This window comes from Alligator sinensis, unplaced genomic scaffold (genome assembly GCF_000455745.1).
Source record: "Alligator sinensis unplaced genomic scaffold, ASM45574v1 scaffold601_1, whole genome shotgun sequence".
NCBI classification, from domain to species: domain Eukaryota; kingdom Metazoa; phylum Chordata; order Crocodylia; family Alligatoridae; genus Alligator; species Alligator sinensis.
In genome coordinates, this window is record NW_005841905.1 from 3,391,570 (window position 1) to 3,409,886 (window position 18,317).

The window sequence follows — 18,317 nt, forward strand, 5'->3', positions numbered from 1 at the left end:
ATGAAGATGTTGAACAGTATGGGCCCAAGGACAGAGCCTTGGGGGACCCCACTGGTCACAGGATACCACGATGAGTGACTTCCATCGATTACTACCCTCTGGGTCCGACCCCGGAGCCAATTTTCCAGCCAGTGGATCGTGGAGGACCCAAGGCGACAATTGGGCAGATTCCTGCTCCACAGTGCAGAAGATATTGTACTACTATTCAGGCAGGTAAGGGAATCAACTGAATTATTGGCTCACTTTTCTTCACTCCAGAGGTATTAATGATTATCTCTTCTTTTCACTGGTCTTGATGTTCCCGTAATCAAGCTAAACGTTCTAGGACATTTTGCTGTCTACTAGCTGCTCCTAGTCTCTCTCCTCCTATTTCACAGGCTGGAGACACTTTCACTTTTTTCAAAACACAGATCTACCCATGGAGACCAGTTTTCAGAAGCAGCTAGTGTTTAAAATTTAATTACGTAGGGAAGGGAGGGTCAGTCAGATGAAGATTAGGCTCTAGCCCTCTATGCCGCCATAACTCTGAAAAAAAACATGTTTTTTTTTCTCATTCTGCCTTTCAAAAACAAGAGGTATATTATATTCTAGGGTGTATTGTATGTAAGACAATATGGTACATCAAGTCAAAGGTGTGGGGCTTTACTATACATCTCTTGCTATGCAGTAACTGACTATGAACCTCTTCATTAGGGCTGTGTGAAGCTTCAGGTGCTTATTCGATTCAGAGGAGATTCGGCTCGATTCGGCGGCCAAATCTCCAAATCTGAATCAAATCAGGGGACCAATAAAAAGGTCCGAATTGATATGAAGCTCTCCAAATTAATTCAGAAAGGATTCGGAGAGCTTTGACGATTTGGACAGTCCCCTCCCACTGCAGCAGGGAGCTGGAGCCAGACTTGGAGCTGGTAAGTAGGGGGCAGGGGAGGTGTGGCTGGAGGACTGCGGAGAGGACCATGGGGGGACTCCTGCCAGGCCCCATCCCCTACCTGCTCCCCCAGCACCACTCCATGGCTGCCCCGCCTGGCCCAGCTCCTGACCCTGTAAAAAAAAAGCTCCCACCTATGGAGTGCTGCTCGACAGGAGGGCAGTCCTTGCTGTCCCCCGCTGCCCCATGCCATGTGACGGGGCTCTGTGACAAGCCCCCTGACCCCTGCCCGCTCTCCCAACCCCCCTCTCCCTTGGCTGTCCCACCCGCCCCAGCCCCTTAAGAAAAAAAATACTAAAAAAACCCCACACTTACCGGCTCCTGCACTGGTGTCAGGGCACTCATGCAGAGCCCCCCATGCAGCATGGGGCAGTGGGGATCGCCCCCCCACCGCCAAGCAGGAACCAGTGAGTCTGGGGTTTTATTGTGGTTTTTTGTGTTTCTTTTCTTATAGGCCCAGAGCTGGGGCCAGTGGGACAGCCATGGGGAGGACTGGGGGAGTAGACAGGGGGCCAGGGGGCTTGTGGCAGAGGCCCCCCACATGATGTGTGTCAGTGGGGGGCAGCGGGATCCCCCCCCCCAGCAGGAGCTGGTAAGTGGGGGCTTTTTTTTCCCCGGTGCCAAGAGCTGGGGTGGGCGAGGCAGCCATTGTCAGGGTTGGGAGAGAGGGTGGAGGATGGGCCTGTGTGATTTGGAGATTCAGCAGCAGCTGAATCTCCGAATCAGATTCAGCCAAATCGATTCAGGACAGTGATTCGAATCACTGAATCAAATCACTGTCCCCTGAATTGGCCGAATCCAAAGTGAATACTAGCCACTTCACACAGGTCTACTCTTCATGCTATGCTCAGTGGAAGCTAAACTGAAATTGCTTAGCTCTGTTTCATGAAGAAGTAAACCACTCTTGTTTAGCTCCACTTGCCAGGGGATAAGAATGAACACACAGGCAATTACTGCAATGCAGCAAATATATGGTGAATCTCTACTTCCCTTTGACTCAATGTATTTTTTTGTTTTATCAAACCCCTAAAGCACCTGACTCTATTTTTAGGCAACAAATAACCTAATTTTCCAAAGTGATGCCTTTGAAGTTTCTATAATTTATCCCTTTCTCCATACTTGAGATCCATTAAAATAATTGGACCATGCTATTCTGGCATTGCCACCAGGTAAAATGGATAGTAAGGAGAAAGTTCCTATGCATCTTCTCAAGAATCCTATGTTATAATGATATATTATATGTTAATACGCACTTCACTTTAGCATTTAAATTTTCCATTTTAAAAGACCTACATTTGAAGAGAAGGAGCACAAGTTCAAAAAATAAGAATGGCTTTCAGGGCCTTCCTACAAGCAAAATGCTTCCTCATTCTTGATTTTAGAGCTCACATGTGTGTGCCCATGCTGCATTAGGAGATATTCCAAGATAAAAATCTTAAAACATACAATAACCTCCCTTAACTGATTTTTGTCTTGTAAGATTACGCTGCAGGATTTGGGATCTTTAATTAGTGGAAAGAGTTATCAAACATTTATAGGAAAGCATACCACAAAAAAGGCATTTTACAGTAATAGTTCCATTTGTTCTATAAAGAGTAAACAAAGGAAATTACCCATTTGATTGGTTTTTCATCATAATAAAGTGCTGAAGCAGCACCTGGAAGGATTTACTAGCCAATTTTCCACACTGAAACTGTAATTTCATTCCTAAAATTAGTCCTGGTGGATATTATAGATTGGTATGGATTGTACTTCTCTATGCATCTAAAAGGTCACTAGACAAACAGCAGGAGTGACCTATTGTTCTCACCATTGAAAATAAGACTCCTACTTTGACAAGTCTTAACACTATCACAAATCTTTTTTCAAGAATTACATGGAAATGTTTATCTGTGGAAATGTTTACGTGTGGCACAATTAAAAGCTTTCATCTCAGAAGTTCAATGCATCAGTCTTAAATATCTTGTCGGATAGCACTTGTAAAGACAAGGAAATCTGGGAATCCAGTAGTGAATAAATCACTTTGATACCTGTCAACTATACCTCTAAGTGTAATCCTTTCACTTATGTTTTAAAATCAGAAGATAAAAAGAACCCAACCCATCATCCTGAATGTACACCTCTGTTGGGCTTTACACTATACTACTCTTTCAGCTGGAAAAAGAAAAAGTATATTCCACATTACAAAAAAAGCTTGACTAATAAAAAACTGACAGACAGGAACTATTATATATTGCTGTATGTAGGAAAAGAAGAAAAATATTAAACATGTCAAGACAGTGATATTGTCAAGTGAGAAACTACATTTAGCATTGTATTTCAATAGCCTATTTACCGTGTACAAATTATTTCTTAAGTAACTGCTAATATCAGCTCTGTAACCTTGAATATCCTAACTGCAAATGCTTGAGGGAAGTCCCTGCATATTACACACTAGTCCAGTGTTTAGACATATTAAAGACAGACTTTAATCATCAACCCAGATCTTGAGCTCTCTTATACTTCTACATTTTAATAGCTTTCTTGACTGTTTCTGTGTTTTAAAGTTTCTTAGAACTTAAAGATACATACCATTCTTCCTTCCCCACCATCCGCATGCAAACACACATACACAGAATAGTAGATCAAATGTTAAACACATGTCCCGAATACTTAAGGAACCCATTAAAGATAACCGTAGTGCACTTCCCATCAGGCTAGCGAATTAAACATTTTGCTACAATTCCAATGCTGTGACTCCTCCATCTGAATATGGCAGGGTAACATATACTTGTAGTAATACAATTTGTTCCTATTGGTTAACTGTGACAGTCAATACAAGATCTACACTAAGAAAATGTAATGCTGTAGGAAAGATACTAAAGATATTAAAACTAAACAAGCATGAATAATTAGCCATCACTAAACAGCTACATACCCCAGAAAACAAAAGTGCTAACGCACCAAATTTAAAGTTAAACAGCATTTTGTACAAACCAGAAACTAGACAGTCTCTGTGCCTTCTTCTCAAATACTGTTCCAATTACTCTGTAGGGCCCTATTATACACTAGGAAAATAACCAGTTGCTCACAATGGTTGTCAGCAATGGGTCCCTCCTGGCCCTTCCTCAACTGTTGTAGAAAATGGTTTAACTTCTCATGTGCAGTGGATAAATCCATTTCTAACACAGTTAAAAAAAATCTGGGGTGGATAAAAAACTATATTAAAAATGGGATTTTAAAAAATTTTAAACCAGCTTTGTATTTAATTAAACATACTTTAAAAAAAGAAATCCATGTTAAATTATGATGTCCCCTAGAAAGATCCACATTTTTAGAAGTAATTAGCAAAGACTATAATTTTTCAAGTTAAACCCCCAAACTGATAGAAATTATTAGCTAAACACGTGGAACCACAATCTGTTTAAAGGGCTAATCAATTTTAATCCACGTGCAGAAAAAATAATTTTCTTTGTTTCAGTTTTATTTAGCTAGTTCACGTCAATGAATAGTTCATACCATACTGAAAAATTATCAGGACTTAAGAAAAGCAGGAAAATTTGTTTTCTTCACCCAATTTCCTAATACAAATGAAGTATGAGAAGATGAAATCTACCAGTTCAAAAGTCCCAAAGAACATGCAACTAGACTTTCCTAGGTGAAGGTAATACATCCTAATAGAGCAGTTATGTTTTATATCTAAAATATGTTTGGACAGACTTCCTTTTCTGTATTCTCCCCATTTAAGATGATTTTTATTAAATAATATAGTTTAAAAATTCTGCTTTTGTGCATTTTTAATTGAATGTCAGTATTTGCCCAAATGCAACTTGACACACATCACATGAAAAAAAAATCTTCATCTAACATAAGAAATTGTTTACCATTTTCTATCATAAAAAACACAAAACTATACATCTGCAAAATGCATGTTAATTTATATAATTGCTCAATCAGATGTCTGAATATATTGTGTCCTCTTAGCTACTGAAAAGTAGCACCACATTTTTGTATGTAGACTACATTTACTAGAGGTGTACTGAGAGAAATTTTGGGTGATAGCAACGGCCAATTTTTAACGAGCCATTTTGTCCAATACCAATCTGATTCTGATCGGCAGCCAGGCAGCTTGGAAAGTGGCATCCAGCTGGTAAGTCTATTGTGGGGGAAGGGGCAAGGGAAGGGGTGTGGGGGGGGAGGCAGATCGAGGCCCCCAAAGTGAGGGAGGGAGTTGGACAGGGGCAGGCACTGCACAGCCAGGGCAGACTTCAGGATGGAGCTGCAAGCACCTCGTCCAGGGGGTGCAAGAGTGGGGTTGGCTCCCACCGCTGCACGCACCCTGAGAGGGCGGCACATCACCCCAGATATGTGCCGGGGCAGGGCAGGATGGGGTAAGGTGGCCTGCTGCTGTGGGTTGGGGTTGGGGATGTGCCAGGCTCTTCCTGGCAGGGGGTCCTGGTCCAACCCCCTGCTAGGAACAGCCCAGCACTGCCCCAGCCTCAGCCCACAGTAGCAGCCTTGCCCTGTGCAGATCTGGGGCACACGCCCCCCCATGTCTCCCCTGGGGATGTGTGTAGCGGCAACAGCCACCCCCACCCCCACGTCCCCCAGACGAGCTGCTCACAGCTCCATCCTGCACTCTGAGCACTGCCTGCCCCTGTCCCAGCCCCACTCCCTCCCTCACCGCTGGGGCCTGGATCTGACCCCCCCACACACCCCTTCCCTCACAACAGACTTACCAGCTAGACCTGGCTGCTCTCCACACTGTCAGGCTGCCTGTGTGCTGCACTGAAGCTGCATACATACACGGGCATTTATTGGTGGCATTATCGGCCACATCAGCCAAAAAAAGCCAGTTGCCGATACAGTCAATTTTCTTTACATCGGTGCCGATTCGATATGGGACCGATGTATCGGTGCACAGCTAACACTTGAAAAGCAACAAGCCTCAGTGCTTATGTAGCAGAGTGGACTGCACTTTTAAGACAGAAGAAGTCTGCAGCTGGCCAACTAATCCTACTCACTATACTTAAGGAATGTTAGACTCCAAGAAGAAAGAAAATTGAAGCAGTTAGGCTTCTGGGAAGGAAGGTAGGCAGCCAGCTCCTATACAGCACCTATGGTATGTGAAGACTGGCTACACAGTTTATAGAACAGGAAGACCAGATTAGAAGACACCCTATAAAGAAGGCCATAGAACATGAAAGTACCATCTCTCTAATGTGTGGAGAGATATGCCTCAGGAGGATGACCAGGGAAGCTGCAAGGATTTTCCAGGCTGAAACCCCAAGGAACATACAAGCCTGACTTCCTTTCTTACCCACAGTGGAAAAGGCTTCTAAAAATTAAGGGGAAGATCATTGACTACTACCACAAAAGGGAGAAGTCTGACCTAATCAGAGGACTAAGCCAGACCTCAGGAAACTGAGAAAGACAGCACGAACTGGAGGTGCAAGACCCAGTTTTCTCCAGAAGGAAGTGTTCCAGAAATGGTGAGCCTGCTCCAACTCACCAACTAGTGAGAAGATACTTTTTTTTAAAGGAAAATACAAAGGTAAAACAGTATTAAATCAAGTTTTTAAAAACAGATTTTCTGCTTCCTGATTTAAATCATGATTAAAATTGGTGATCTAAGCCATATTGATCAAGGTGAAAAGTGATCAATCCACCATGCAGTCACACCTTAACAATGCTGAACATTAATTGTCTCTTCTACCCTAGCAGTTAATCATTTCCAGTACTAATTGGGAGAGATGACTCACAAAATATAAACTTTATAGTCAGAAAAAAGTGTAAAACACTAAATTAAAATGTCTGAAAAGCTAAACTTCCACCGGTTTCCCCCCTCTTTAAAACATTGTACATCACTGTAAAAAGAGCTGTCTTTTTGAAAGTAGAGCTTTAAATGTCAAATTCATTAGCCATGACCTGAAATCATTAGGTTTTTCTTTCTGAGGTAGCATATGTACGTGATGTTTGGATCCCTATTTATATTATTTTCAGATCCAAATAAATCTGTAGATGAAATATAGTGTTGTTATTGTGTAGCACTTTTCTGAAAAATGACTCAGACATTGGTATTTAGGTTACTTTGAAGTCAAATATTTAAAGCACACATCCTTAACCGTAAATATATTCTGACATATGAGGTCCTTGGGACATCAGAAGACTAAGTGAATACCGACCAGAGGCCTGCAAATTACACATCTTCTATATAGAAGGAATGACAGTTCTACTCTTTTATATTTTCATTAAAGTACTAAGCTATTTGCAAACAGAGTTTTAAGAAGTATTAAAAACTGGAACAGTAAATAGCATCTTCCTCTTTTATATTCATATTTCATCAGCTACAAACATTTTACTTTTTCCCCATTTAAAAAATGCAATTAAAATTTGCCACTATACTTACTCTTTCTCTGTTACTATATAGCCATATTCTTCCTCTTCAGAAGACTTCACTTCTAGCTGTAGGCCCTCTCCTTTCTGTTTCTGAGGTTCTTCACTGGAGCTTTTATCTTGCATCAAAGCATTCTTAATCCAATAGTGGATCTCAGTCAGCTCTTTGGAGTCAGGTTCAGATTCAGCTTTTTTCTCTGGTGTCAGTTCTCTTGAGAAAGTTTCACTCTTCACAATTTCAACCCCAGCTTTTACTTCTTCTGAGGAAGAGGAGGAAGAATCAGGATCTTCAGATTTTTTGGTTTTTTTCTTAAAAGATTCTTCAGGCAGATTTTCAGTTAATGCGTTCTCATTCAAGAAGTCCAGTAGTTTTGCACTAGTGTCCTGTATTAAGAAAATAACATTCTTTGTAACATTTAATACATAGAAATATGGGTCTCCTTATCATTTGCCCAGTTCTGCAAACCCTTACTCCTATGCTTGCGACTACTCACATAGATGGCTGAAGAATCTAACTCCAAGGCTAAGTACAGGCAGTCAAAAAGCCCAAGGCTGAATCGATTCAATCTTTGCAGGTTAGTTTAAACTGTGTAGATTAAACCGATAAACAAACAAGTCAACAGACATTCACTTTTGAGTCCAGACCTGCAGCCACATGCCTTCAGTGGCTGAGGCCAGAAGCTAGGGGGTGCTAGAGCACACATCCCTGCTCAGCTGGAGCAGACAGCTTGGGCCAAAGCTAGCCTACACACCCTTGTGGGGAGGGGGGCATTGCAGGGGAGGTGCAAAGCATTGTGGGATGCTGGGGGTTGTGAGTTAACTTGAATCTGGAAGGGATCTGGGACAGAAGTTCAATACAATGATTTAACCTAAATGAGTTAAGTCTGATACTACATCAATCCAAATTTATCTTAAACTGGTTTCAGCCATTTTGAAAGCGGTTTTGGTGCACTGAACTTCTGTTGCGTCACAGATTAGAACTGGCTTCCGGTCACTTATACAGGTTTATATGCACTTTTTGTCCCCAGTCCTTCAGATGTCCAATTATTTAAATAAAATATGAAGAATGGTCATAGGAAGGCATAAATACATACCAAAACTATAATAATGCAAGTATATGAACAATCTACTGAAATCATCCAATATATCATTAGAGTTGTGAGAGTTATATTCAAAGTCAGACTTAAGCCCTAAAAATAACTTGACAGTTAAAAAATATCATTTCAAAATGACATCTCTCCTGAGGTTGACAACCTTTAGGCACTTTGCTAAAATTCCCAGGACAAAGCTGGGAGAATACCATGAAAACAGGTTTCACATACATTTCTTTGGGAATTAAAAAAAAAAGTCTCAAATATTTAATATAAGGTAACATGGTAGAATTTAGTGCATGGCCATTTCTTATTTTTGTTTTTATATATCCTGATGGGAGAAAACTTTTCTTATCAAGGATGATGACGAGAAGAAGCAACAGAAATAAGTATCTGTTGAAAATCTGGCACTGGAAGTATCTGCATAGCTCTTTTGTTGCTTCCAAGTCATTGCATCATGAGTGGAACGTGACTTGTACAACACTGCATGAATACTGAATTGTTACTGGGAAACTGATGGACAAACACTTTGTTAGCAATCCATAGGATGAAACATGATTGCAGGAATGATCGGTTAAATGAAGCTAAACAATGAACACTTCAGTAAAATTAAACATACGCTCATGGAGAATTTGCAAACAGGGAAGTCTAAACCCATTATATAAATTTCTGCTCAGCCAGGTCTGTCTGACAGCATGATGCAGGATGGCCCCTTGTGGCTCTCCTGTGTGGGGCTGTATTCTGTTTTCTTATATCCCCTATTCTAAACGTCACTACAAGATCTAAATTATTGGCATTCCCCTTCAGAACAGTGGTAAATTGCTCAGTTCTCCCGAGCTGTTTCAAGTGGGTGGTTAAAATTCCTATTGAGTTTCTCTTTGAGCTTCTCCTTTTGCATGTTCTCTGGTAGATGGGTAGTAACAGATTGTGAAAGCATCACAGATAGTTCCTTTATGGTTCAAATGTAGACTGAAAAATATCTCCTGTGATGTATACCAGTTTGAAAGGATTATTTTAGATTTGGTAGTGAAAAGGGGGGATGAGGCAGAGACTTATGAATAGAGAATAGATTTTGATTCCTTAAATTTCTTTAAGATCTCATCATTTCCTACTGAGAAACTTTCTCAAAGAGAGCCTCTTTATTCATATGAGTCTTGAGAGGAGAGATAATCAACGACAATGTTGACAACATCCCGCAAAACAGCAATTTAATAGATATGGGGAAAGTATTTCAAATGGGACCCTTCAATGCTTGGATTGACTTCCCCCTTGGCAAGTTCATAGAATCATAGAAAATCAGGGTTGTAAGGGGCCTCAGGGAGGTCTAGTCCAATCCCTTGCTCAAAGCAGGACCATCCCCATCTATAGCATCCCGGCTAAGGCTTTGTCTAGCTGGGTCTTAAAAACCTCCAAGGATAGAGATTCCACCACCTTTCTGGGTAACCTGTCCCAGTGTTTTACTACCTTCCTAGTGAGAACATTCTTCCTAATACCTAACCTAGACTTCTCTTGCTGCAACTTGAGACCATTGCTCCTTGTTCTGTCATCTGACACTACTGAGAATAGCCCAGCTCCATCCTCATTGGAACCCCACTTCAGGTGGTTGAAGGCTGATGTTAAATCTCCCCACAGTCTTCTCATCTCCAAACTAAACAAGACCAGTTCCCTCAGCCTCTCCTCAGAGGTCATGTGCCCTCTATCCATTTTTGTTGCCCTCCACTGGAGGTAAAGCTGACAGGTATGTAGTTCCCGGATCCTCTTTCTTCCCTTTCTTAAAGATAGGCACTATATTTGCCTTTTTTCATTTGTCTGGGATCTCTGAAAACCTGTGGCAATTGAAAAAGATAATGGCCAGCAGCTCTGCAATCAAATTGGCCAACTCCCTCAGCACCTCCGGTGCACTGCGTCCTTATGGACTTGTATATGTCCAGCTTGTCTAAATAGTCCCTAGCCTGTTCTTTCACCACTGTTGGCTGCTCACCACCTCCCCTAACTGTGCTGCCAGTTGCAGTAGTCTGGAAGCTGACTTGGCCTGTGAAGACTAAGGTAAAAAAAGGCATTGAGCACTTCAGCCTTTTCCACATCAGCTGTCAGTACATTGCCTCCCCCATTCAGGAAGGGACCCGCACTTTCCCTGATCTTCCTTTCTGTTCACATACTTGTAGAAACTCTTCTTCTTAAGCTTCATGTATCTTGCACATTCTACCTGTTTACTCAAGCTTTACCTGACAAGATGTAAAAGTATTCATTTTTGTTTTGGATTTTTTCCTCCACTAAACTGACATTCTAGCAAGTGTTAATTAGAAGTGTCTTAATTTATGTACATTCACTTATTGATCACAATACACAGATGTGGGAAGCAAGAATTGAATCTGCAACATTTTTTATTTCTTTGGGAATGAGTTTTCATGCCCCCAAATAATAACTAAGGGCAAATTATTATTGACATGCTGATGTTGAGCATTTGTTTTTAGCAAATAGGTACTTACCTTTTTATTAGTTCTGGCATCCCCTTCATGTACTTCATTATCTGTAGGATAAGAACAATGTATATAAAAAGTTATAAACAGATTGAATGATTGTTCAGATATTGTTCATAGGCTGCTTAACTTTTAATGATGGCCCACTTACAGTAGATGAAACATTAAAATGTTTACGGTTATAAGATATCAATTAAGACAGTCTAAACAGACTAGAACTTTTCAGCTTATAGAGGTTTGCGAGATATTGAATAATGCAAAAAATGAATAGGTATTCATTATTTACTCTTTCATACAATGCTAGAATCAGGGAACGTAAAATGAAACCATTAAGTAGTTGGTTAGTCTAATTAAAATAACCTCTGAATACTGGAAGCTACAGTGGGGAAGTAGCAGGGGGTAGAAAATACTAGGTATCCTGTCCAAGAATATCCACTTCCTGCCATTGTGCAAGACACGGTCCTGGGAAAAAATGGACCCTGATCTGACCCAGTAAGTGGCAGTTCTATATTATTATTGAAAATTAAAGCAATACAATTTGTTGCTTTGGCTCCATTTGTATGGCAAACTAGTGCAAAATCAATAGAATCGTATAATCAAATGAAGAGTGCACTGTAATAATGAAAGCAATAGCATGTCTTTACTTTGGTTTATCAATAACTAAGAAAAATTAATAAAATTACTCTAGTTACAGCATCTTACTTATACAATAAACAAAAAGCCACAACATATTCATTGTGCATGTGCAGTTTGGAGAACCAATGCTTGTATGACTATGGCACTTTATTATGAAAGAATCACAAACCATATTTCCATACATATTGAAGAGACTTCCAAAATCCACTACATCCTACTGGTAAATTATAGCCATACTTCTCAATCACATCATTACTGGAAGTCAAATGGGGGGCTGGGGGGGTTGTTTGTTTGTTTTTTAGACAAAAAGGTTATAAGAAGAAGTTCTCAATAATCTGTCCCACTGAGATTCAGGAAAAACCCACAGGACTGTTTCATTTCAAAACAGACATGGTGGTGAGCCACAAAACCTTAAGAACTGTCAAAAATAGTAGAAGTCTTCCTATAACTTTACAGTCAACAGTTTGTTCACTTTTTCACCAAAAAGTAATTTAAAACTCATATTGGTCACAAATACCAAAAGAGTGGTGCTAGCTGGGAACACTAAAGCTAGGAACAGAAGTTACACATAAACCGATTTAAGTGATGGGAAACTGGTTTAAACCTGTAACAGAACATAAGTTCAGTGCACACAAACCAGTTTCATAATGGCTGAAACCAATTTAGATAAACCTGGTTGAATGTAGTATCAGACTTAACTGATTTGTATCAAACAAATTTATAGAACTTCTGTTCCATGACCCTTCCTGGTTTAAGTTAAATCAGAGTCCCTCAGCATCCCAGCATGCTTTTTATCCCTGGGCTGGGCTGGGCTGGGCTGGGCTGTCTGCTCCAGACAGCAGGCCTGGCCCCGCCCCTTTCCTCTCTACCTGGAGCAGTGGCAGGGGTGTGGCCAGATGTTGGCCCAGCATGGCCTCCTAAGGCTAAGGAGGCAGCGAGGGGGTTTATTCCCCACTCCCTCCCCTCTCCCCCTGGGGATCACAGCCAGGTTCTGCCTGGCTGGGGAGGAGCAGCCTGTCAGGATACCACCCCTGCACACATGCATACAATTGCTGTTACAGCGGCAGGTGTGGGAGCGTGGCCAAAGCCGGCTGGCTGGCATAGTCCTGCCATCTACCTGCCTCACCCATGGGGAGGCTGAGCTCGGCTGGCCCAAGGGCGCTGCTGAGGGTGGGTAAAGAGGGGACATCCTGGGCTGGCCCATGGGGGCACAGCCCTTCCCAGCCAGCTGCAGCTCAGGCTGGGGCTACAGGAGCTGTATGGCCAAATTGCTCCCTGCTCCCCATACCCAAGCCGGGCCTGGCCATCATGGAGCCACAGTTGACTGGGAAGGGGGCTCGTGTGTTGGCAGCCACTGCCACTCCCCCTGCATGATGCTTGCTTGTCCACACTGTGCAGGGGGCTCAGCGTTGGCTACAGACAAAGAATCCCCCGTGGTGGGAAGCTGTTGGGATCCAGGCCCACTGGCACCTCCAAGCCAGCCAGGGCAGCTGCGGGCACAATTAATACATCCCATGTGGCCAGTCTGGCTGCTAAGGTGCCTGCCCACATCTGCAGTGGTACTGTCTCCACACTGCTGCCTGGCCAGCCGCTGCCTGTGCGTGACGGGCTGGGCTGTCACAAAGCCACAGCCAGCTGGGAAGGGCCCTGCCCTCACAGCCCAGCCCAAACCAGCCCCACTATCTGCCCACCTCAGTTGGGGCTGAGTGGAGCTAGACGCGGACAATGCTGAAGGCAGGCACAGAGGGTGGGCTAAGTTGGGCTGTAGGGGCCAGGCCCTTTCCATCTGGCTGCAGCTTCATGATAGCTGGGCCCAGCCAGCGTGTGGGGAGCCCAGAGCAATCTGGATGCATGTCTCCCACAGCCCCAGCCCAAGCCCCAGCTAACTGGGAAGGGCCTTGTTCCCACAGCCCAACCCAGCCTGGCCACCTTGCCTAGGGCTGGGGTTGGGGCTGGGGGCTGAGATGGGCCAGCCCACAGGCACTGCTAGGGGTAGGCACAGAGGGGCTGGGCCCTTCCCAGCCAGCTTGCAGCTCAGGCTGGGGCCACAGGAGCTGTGCAGCTGGAGTGCTCTCAGCTCCCTGCACCCAGGCCAGGCTGTCAGGCAGCTGCTGTGGCGGACAGGGCTCTGCACTCCTCCTCCACTGCTTCAGGGTGGGGCTCTGCATAGCACTGTCTTGGGGCTCAGGCCTGGATGGCTACCCACACTGTGGGGCAGGGGGGGGAAACCTGTGCTCCCAGCTCCCCACGCCCAAGCTGGGCCAGGCTGTCAGAGAACCACTGCAGTGGGCAGGGCTCTTTTCTTCCTTCTCCTCCCCCTCCACAGAGCCAGACCCCTGCTCTCGCTGCTCGGTGTCAGCTGCAGGCCAGGGTCTGGCCATACTCCCTCTTTCCTCCACCATCCAAAAAGCCTAGCAAGATCTGCTTCCCCTCTCCCCCTCTAGGCACATCTGGGCTGGGGTCCCTGCAGGCCAGGGTGGGGGTTTAAACCTGTCCATAATCATACTCAGGCCTGATGGGTCCTTGCCAAGCCGCACCCCTCAGCTCAGCTTCCCTCAGCTAGTGCTGAAGGGAAGGGAATACTTATTCTATCACCCCTCCTCTTCCCCCCACCCCCAGTTTCTGGCCTGAGCCACTGCAGTTATGTGCCTGCGTTTTCTGGAATCAAAAATGAATGTCTATTCACTTGCAAATTGGTTCAACCTACTGGTTAAACTAACCTGCAAATATTGAATCAATTCAGGCTCAAAGTTTTTGAATGTCTATACTTAGTCTACATCTTCTATTATTTTAGTGGGGCAAGTTGAAACTATAGTACGTATACAACTTTGTGGCAAATGCAGACCTTTTCATGGTGATCACTATAGCTGACTGTTGTATTCCTGGGAGCACCAAGAAGAACTGTATCTGACCAGTACCAAGTAAACATCATGAATCTCCATAGTAGGGGTGTGTGAAACAGGCCGTATTCTATTCGGATTCTGATTCGGCCCAAATCAGGGACACTAATTCGATTAGTTGATTCAGATCACCGTCCTTATTTGATTCAGCCAAATCTGAATCTGAAGATTTGATGCTAATTCGGAGAATCAGTGATTCGGCCACAGACACAGCTTTAAATGTTTTTTTACATACTTCGAGGTACCAGGCACAACTCGTGAATGCTGCAATGGTGGGGTGGATGGAGCATCCTACAGGAGCATGGGGGGGGCCCCCTGTGTGCTTGGCAGCAGACCCCCCCCCCCCCGAACTCCTCCAGCTCAGCGATCAGCCACAGAGGAACCCCAGATGCCCCCTCAAACACAGAAGGCACTAGTCACCAAGCCGGGGGGGCGAGGAGGGGGGTGTGCCCCGCACACTCCACAGCAGACCCAGAAGTGGACCGGAAGTGCTTCTGGTCCACTTCCGGGTCCTCTGCTGAGCGTGCTGGGGACCACCCCACGCTCCTGTGGGATGCTCCATCCACCCCACCATCTCAGCATTCATGAGCCACCTGGTACCTTGAGGTATAGAGAAAAAACATTTAAAGCTGTGTCTATGTCCGAATCATCAAATCTCTCTGAATCAATTCAGAGGGTTCTGATTCGATTCAGAGAGGTTAAAGAGTCTCCTGATTCGATTCAGATTCAGAGATTCGGCCATCAAATCAGCCCAAATCAGCGACCGAACCTTCACACAGCCCTACTCCATAGCTGCCTAAGCAGAAAAAGGAAGACTTTGCTGGTATATATTTACTTGCCTAAGTGTTTCTTCCATGGCTAATGATGGTTCAGAAAAGAATCAATGGCTGCAAAGCAGTTTTATCATCCATGCATTTAAAAACTACATCAACATTTTTTGAACAAAAACGATTGTTGGCATCATTTTGTTTTAATATCTTACTCTCAAAAATGAGAGATCAGGTGTAATAGCATGAAGCAATTTGCCTTTCAACATAACAGAATGTAAAATAGGTTTATCCTATTCATGGAACTTGAAAATCCAGAGTTCACTAAGATATTTTCCTCATTTTTACCATTCTTTATAATAGGGGAGTATTGTAAAGAAGGAGATTTAAAAAGCAAAACCACAAAATTCTCCTCTGTTCTGTTTCTTTTAAAACTGTTGAGGGAGCAACAGCCTGTACTGTTAAAATACAAAATAAAGAGGAAAATAGGTGTAAATTACTTTTGTGATATTTAGCTTTTTGGTCTAGTACCTTGAATGCTAACATTGGCATCCTTTCTTGTTCCTCCTTGAGCATCCACTTCCTTGACTTCTGCTTCTGTCCTCGCTTCTTCAACCTTTCCAACTCCATTTTCCTTTTCTTTTTCCACATCAACAACTTGAATGGCATCAGCAATAATATCAGCTATCTCATCCAACTCCAGTGGACTAAGATTATCCACATTCACCTTGTGTTTCTTCAGGTCTTTCAATACATCCTGGATGAATGTTTCTGAATCACAAAAACAACATGAACATTGGGTTTAGTCACGTGAAAGAGATGCTTTCTACAAATGCTATATGCCTATAATACTTTCAGGAATATATCAGCCCTGTTCCCTTTATGGAAGTCGTATGACAAACAATATAATGGTTCAGTGCATGCTAAAAGGCTGGCAGCTGACTGCATTATACAGGGCTTACACTGGATTTCAAGAAGGGGGCTTTTGCACCATCTTGTGCCAGATGATAAAAGATGCATATCAATATGTCTCAGCGAGCTGTTCTAGTGACGTGGGTGCAAAACTGCTGCTGTTTTTCTTTACACTAAGAAAAGCTAGCTTCTTCTGTGGCAACCTGATTTAACCTGACATAAACAGACTTCACCACAGCTAATCAAGACAACTGTTAAGATAGCAGAATGGCTATTTATTTGACTATACTAAAAAAGCAGAAGCAAGATTACTGCTATTACCTGTAAAAATCTTTGCATGATTCAGTGTACATTTCAGCTCTAACCATTACAGTACTCTATGAAAGAGCAACTGTTAGACGCTCTTTGAAATGTAAATTTTGTCTAGCCTCTAAGTAGTGCTGGTACCTTTACTCAAGTAAGAGACAGCTAGAGATGAGGACTTCAGATGCTTTACTGTGTGGTTTTGTTTTTTGTCAGTGTCTAAAACATTATTATTAAAATTTTAAGCAAACGAAACTCAAGTATCTTGGTTTTAATGAAAAACATCTCTTATCCATTCAGAAGTGTTTTATATCAGGATATGAAATGGACTTATTTTCTAAACCTTTTCATTTCTACTAACCAAATAAAGTGATAATTTCCAAGCGAGAATTTTACCTAAACACTGCTTTGACTTATCAGCTATGGATAGAAAGGGAAAACTGTTTTTTTATCAGGCTGAAGAAAGACAACAGAAGCCAAAATCTCCATGTGGGCAAGACAAGGCAGATGAATTGGATCTATTTTGTATGTTTTAAAAAAGAACAAACAACATGCTTTAAAAACATTACCACATCAATGCTTTGAAGGAAGAAAAGTTTGAGGGTAATGGAGATGAAAGATGAATTAATTAGATGGGGTGAATTTAGACAACTGAAAATAAGGAGCATCTGACTATCCATGCATACATGTTTATTGAAGAAGGCACTGTAAACCTCATTCAAATCTTCTTTGGAGTAGTCTCACTTAATAAAGTCTACTTATGGCCATCTGCTTATCACTAGTAATTCAATACTGTGCACATGCAATGCAAACATCTGAAAAGAGGTATTTTTATATCAATACTACTGGGCATGAAAAACAACAAAAAACAATTAGCCTTGAATGCTCAGTGAAAAGGGGCCGAAAATGCTTCAAAAGGATCTTCCAGCCATTTTCCTCCTGGGTATATTTCACATACTGGGATAATCTTAACTGCTATTGGTAGTATCCAATTCTGTCAATGATCACATCAACACTTGCTTTCAAAGTACAGTTTTAGACACCTTAAGATATAAGCAGCAATGTAAAAAGATATAAAGCTCAAATATACAATAATGGTTCAAAATGTGCCTTCCAAATGAGATTAAAGTGCCACATTGAAATGGGCAGGGTGTATGCCTTGCAGCAGTAGAAGGACGTGTGCAGTAAGATTATACTTAAGCTTTTTGAAAGTGGCAGAGTTGGGTACCAAAATCTGGAAGATTCTGAACAGCATCAAAGAAGCACTATTGTATTTGGGGAGATAAATATTTTTCTACTGGTATGTAAATAGAATTAGGAATTTAGATATTTCTGCTGTTTGCTAATGTTACATATTAAAGATCAAATGGGTTTCCCTCAACCATGTTGTCTACAAGAGCAGGTAAGTCTAAAACTCTTCACCCTGACATGCAACAGAGAAACTTTATTCAAACTTGATCAATAGGAGTCTTAGAAGCACTTCACAAGATTAGAAGCTCAGCAGTTGTCTTAGAAGATAAGCCATTACGAAAACATGCTGAGGGTATGCTGTGGAACACTGTAATGTACTGTTACCAGAAAAATCATTACCATTCAGTCTCCAGAGAGACAAGACTACAGCCCATCAGTAATCAGGACGGCATTTGTAATCTTGGGCACAAAATATACAGCTACAATTTCCTTAATTATCAACATTCAGTCAGAAGAGGCAACAGAGACGCATCTATAGCCTGACCTTTTACTGTCACACCTCAAAAGTACAAGAACATAATCCAATACCCATTGAGCTACCCACGAAATATTACAGCATAATAGAGATTCTAACCACCCAGAGGAGGAAACAGTAGTGGTTCAGGAGGTGGCACACAAGTGACCAGACATAGCGTAACCAGCATTTGGTTACACTAATCATTACTATAAGCTGA

The 18,317-nt window shown here is 42.5% G+C and overlaps 1 protein-coding gene across 1 annotated transcript in view; it reads right to left on the reverse strand.

The window, feature by feature from the left end:
• The window catches only part of PTPRN2 (protein tyrosine phosphatase, receptor type N2), a 636,077-nt gene that overhangs the window by 582,112 nt on the left and 35,648 nt on the right, over window positions 1-18,317 (reverse strand). Inside the window, exons 5-7 of the mRNA XM_025197792.1 lie at window positions 15,709-15,948; window positions 10,884-10,924; window positions 7,317-7,687 (exon numbers count right to left, since the gene is read on the reverse strand). Of these exons, the coding sequence (XP_025053577.1) occupies window positions 7,317-7,687; window positions 10,884-10,924; window positions 15,709-15,948 (652 nt within the window). The remainder of the gene's footprint in view (window positions 1-7,316; window positions 7,688-10,883; window positions 10,925-15,708; window positions 15,949-18,317) is intronic.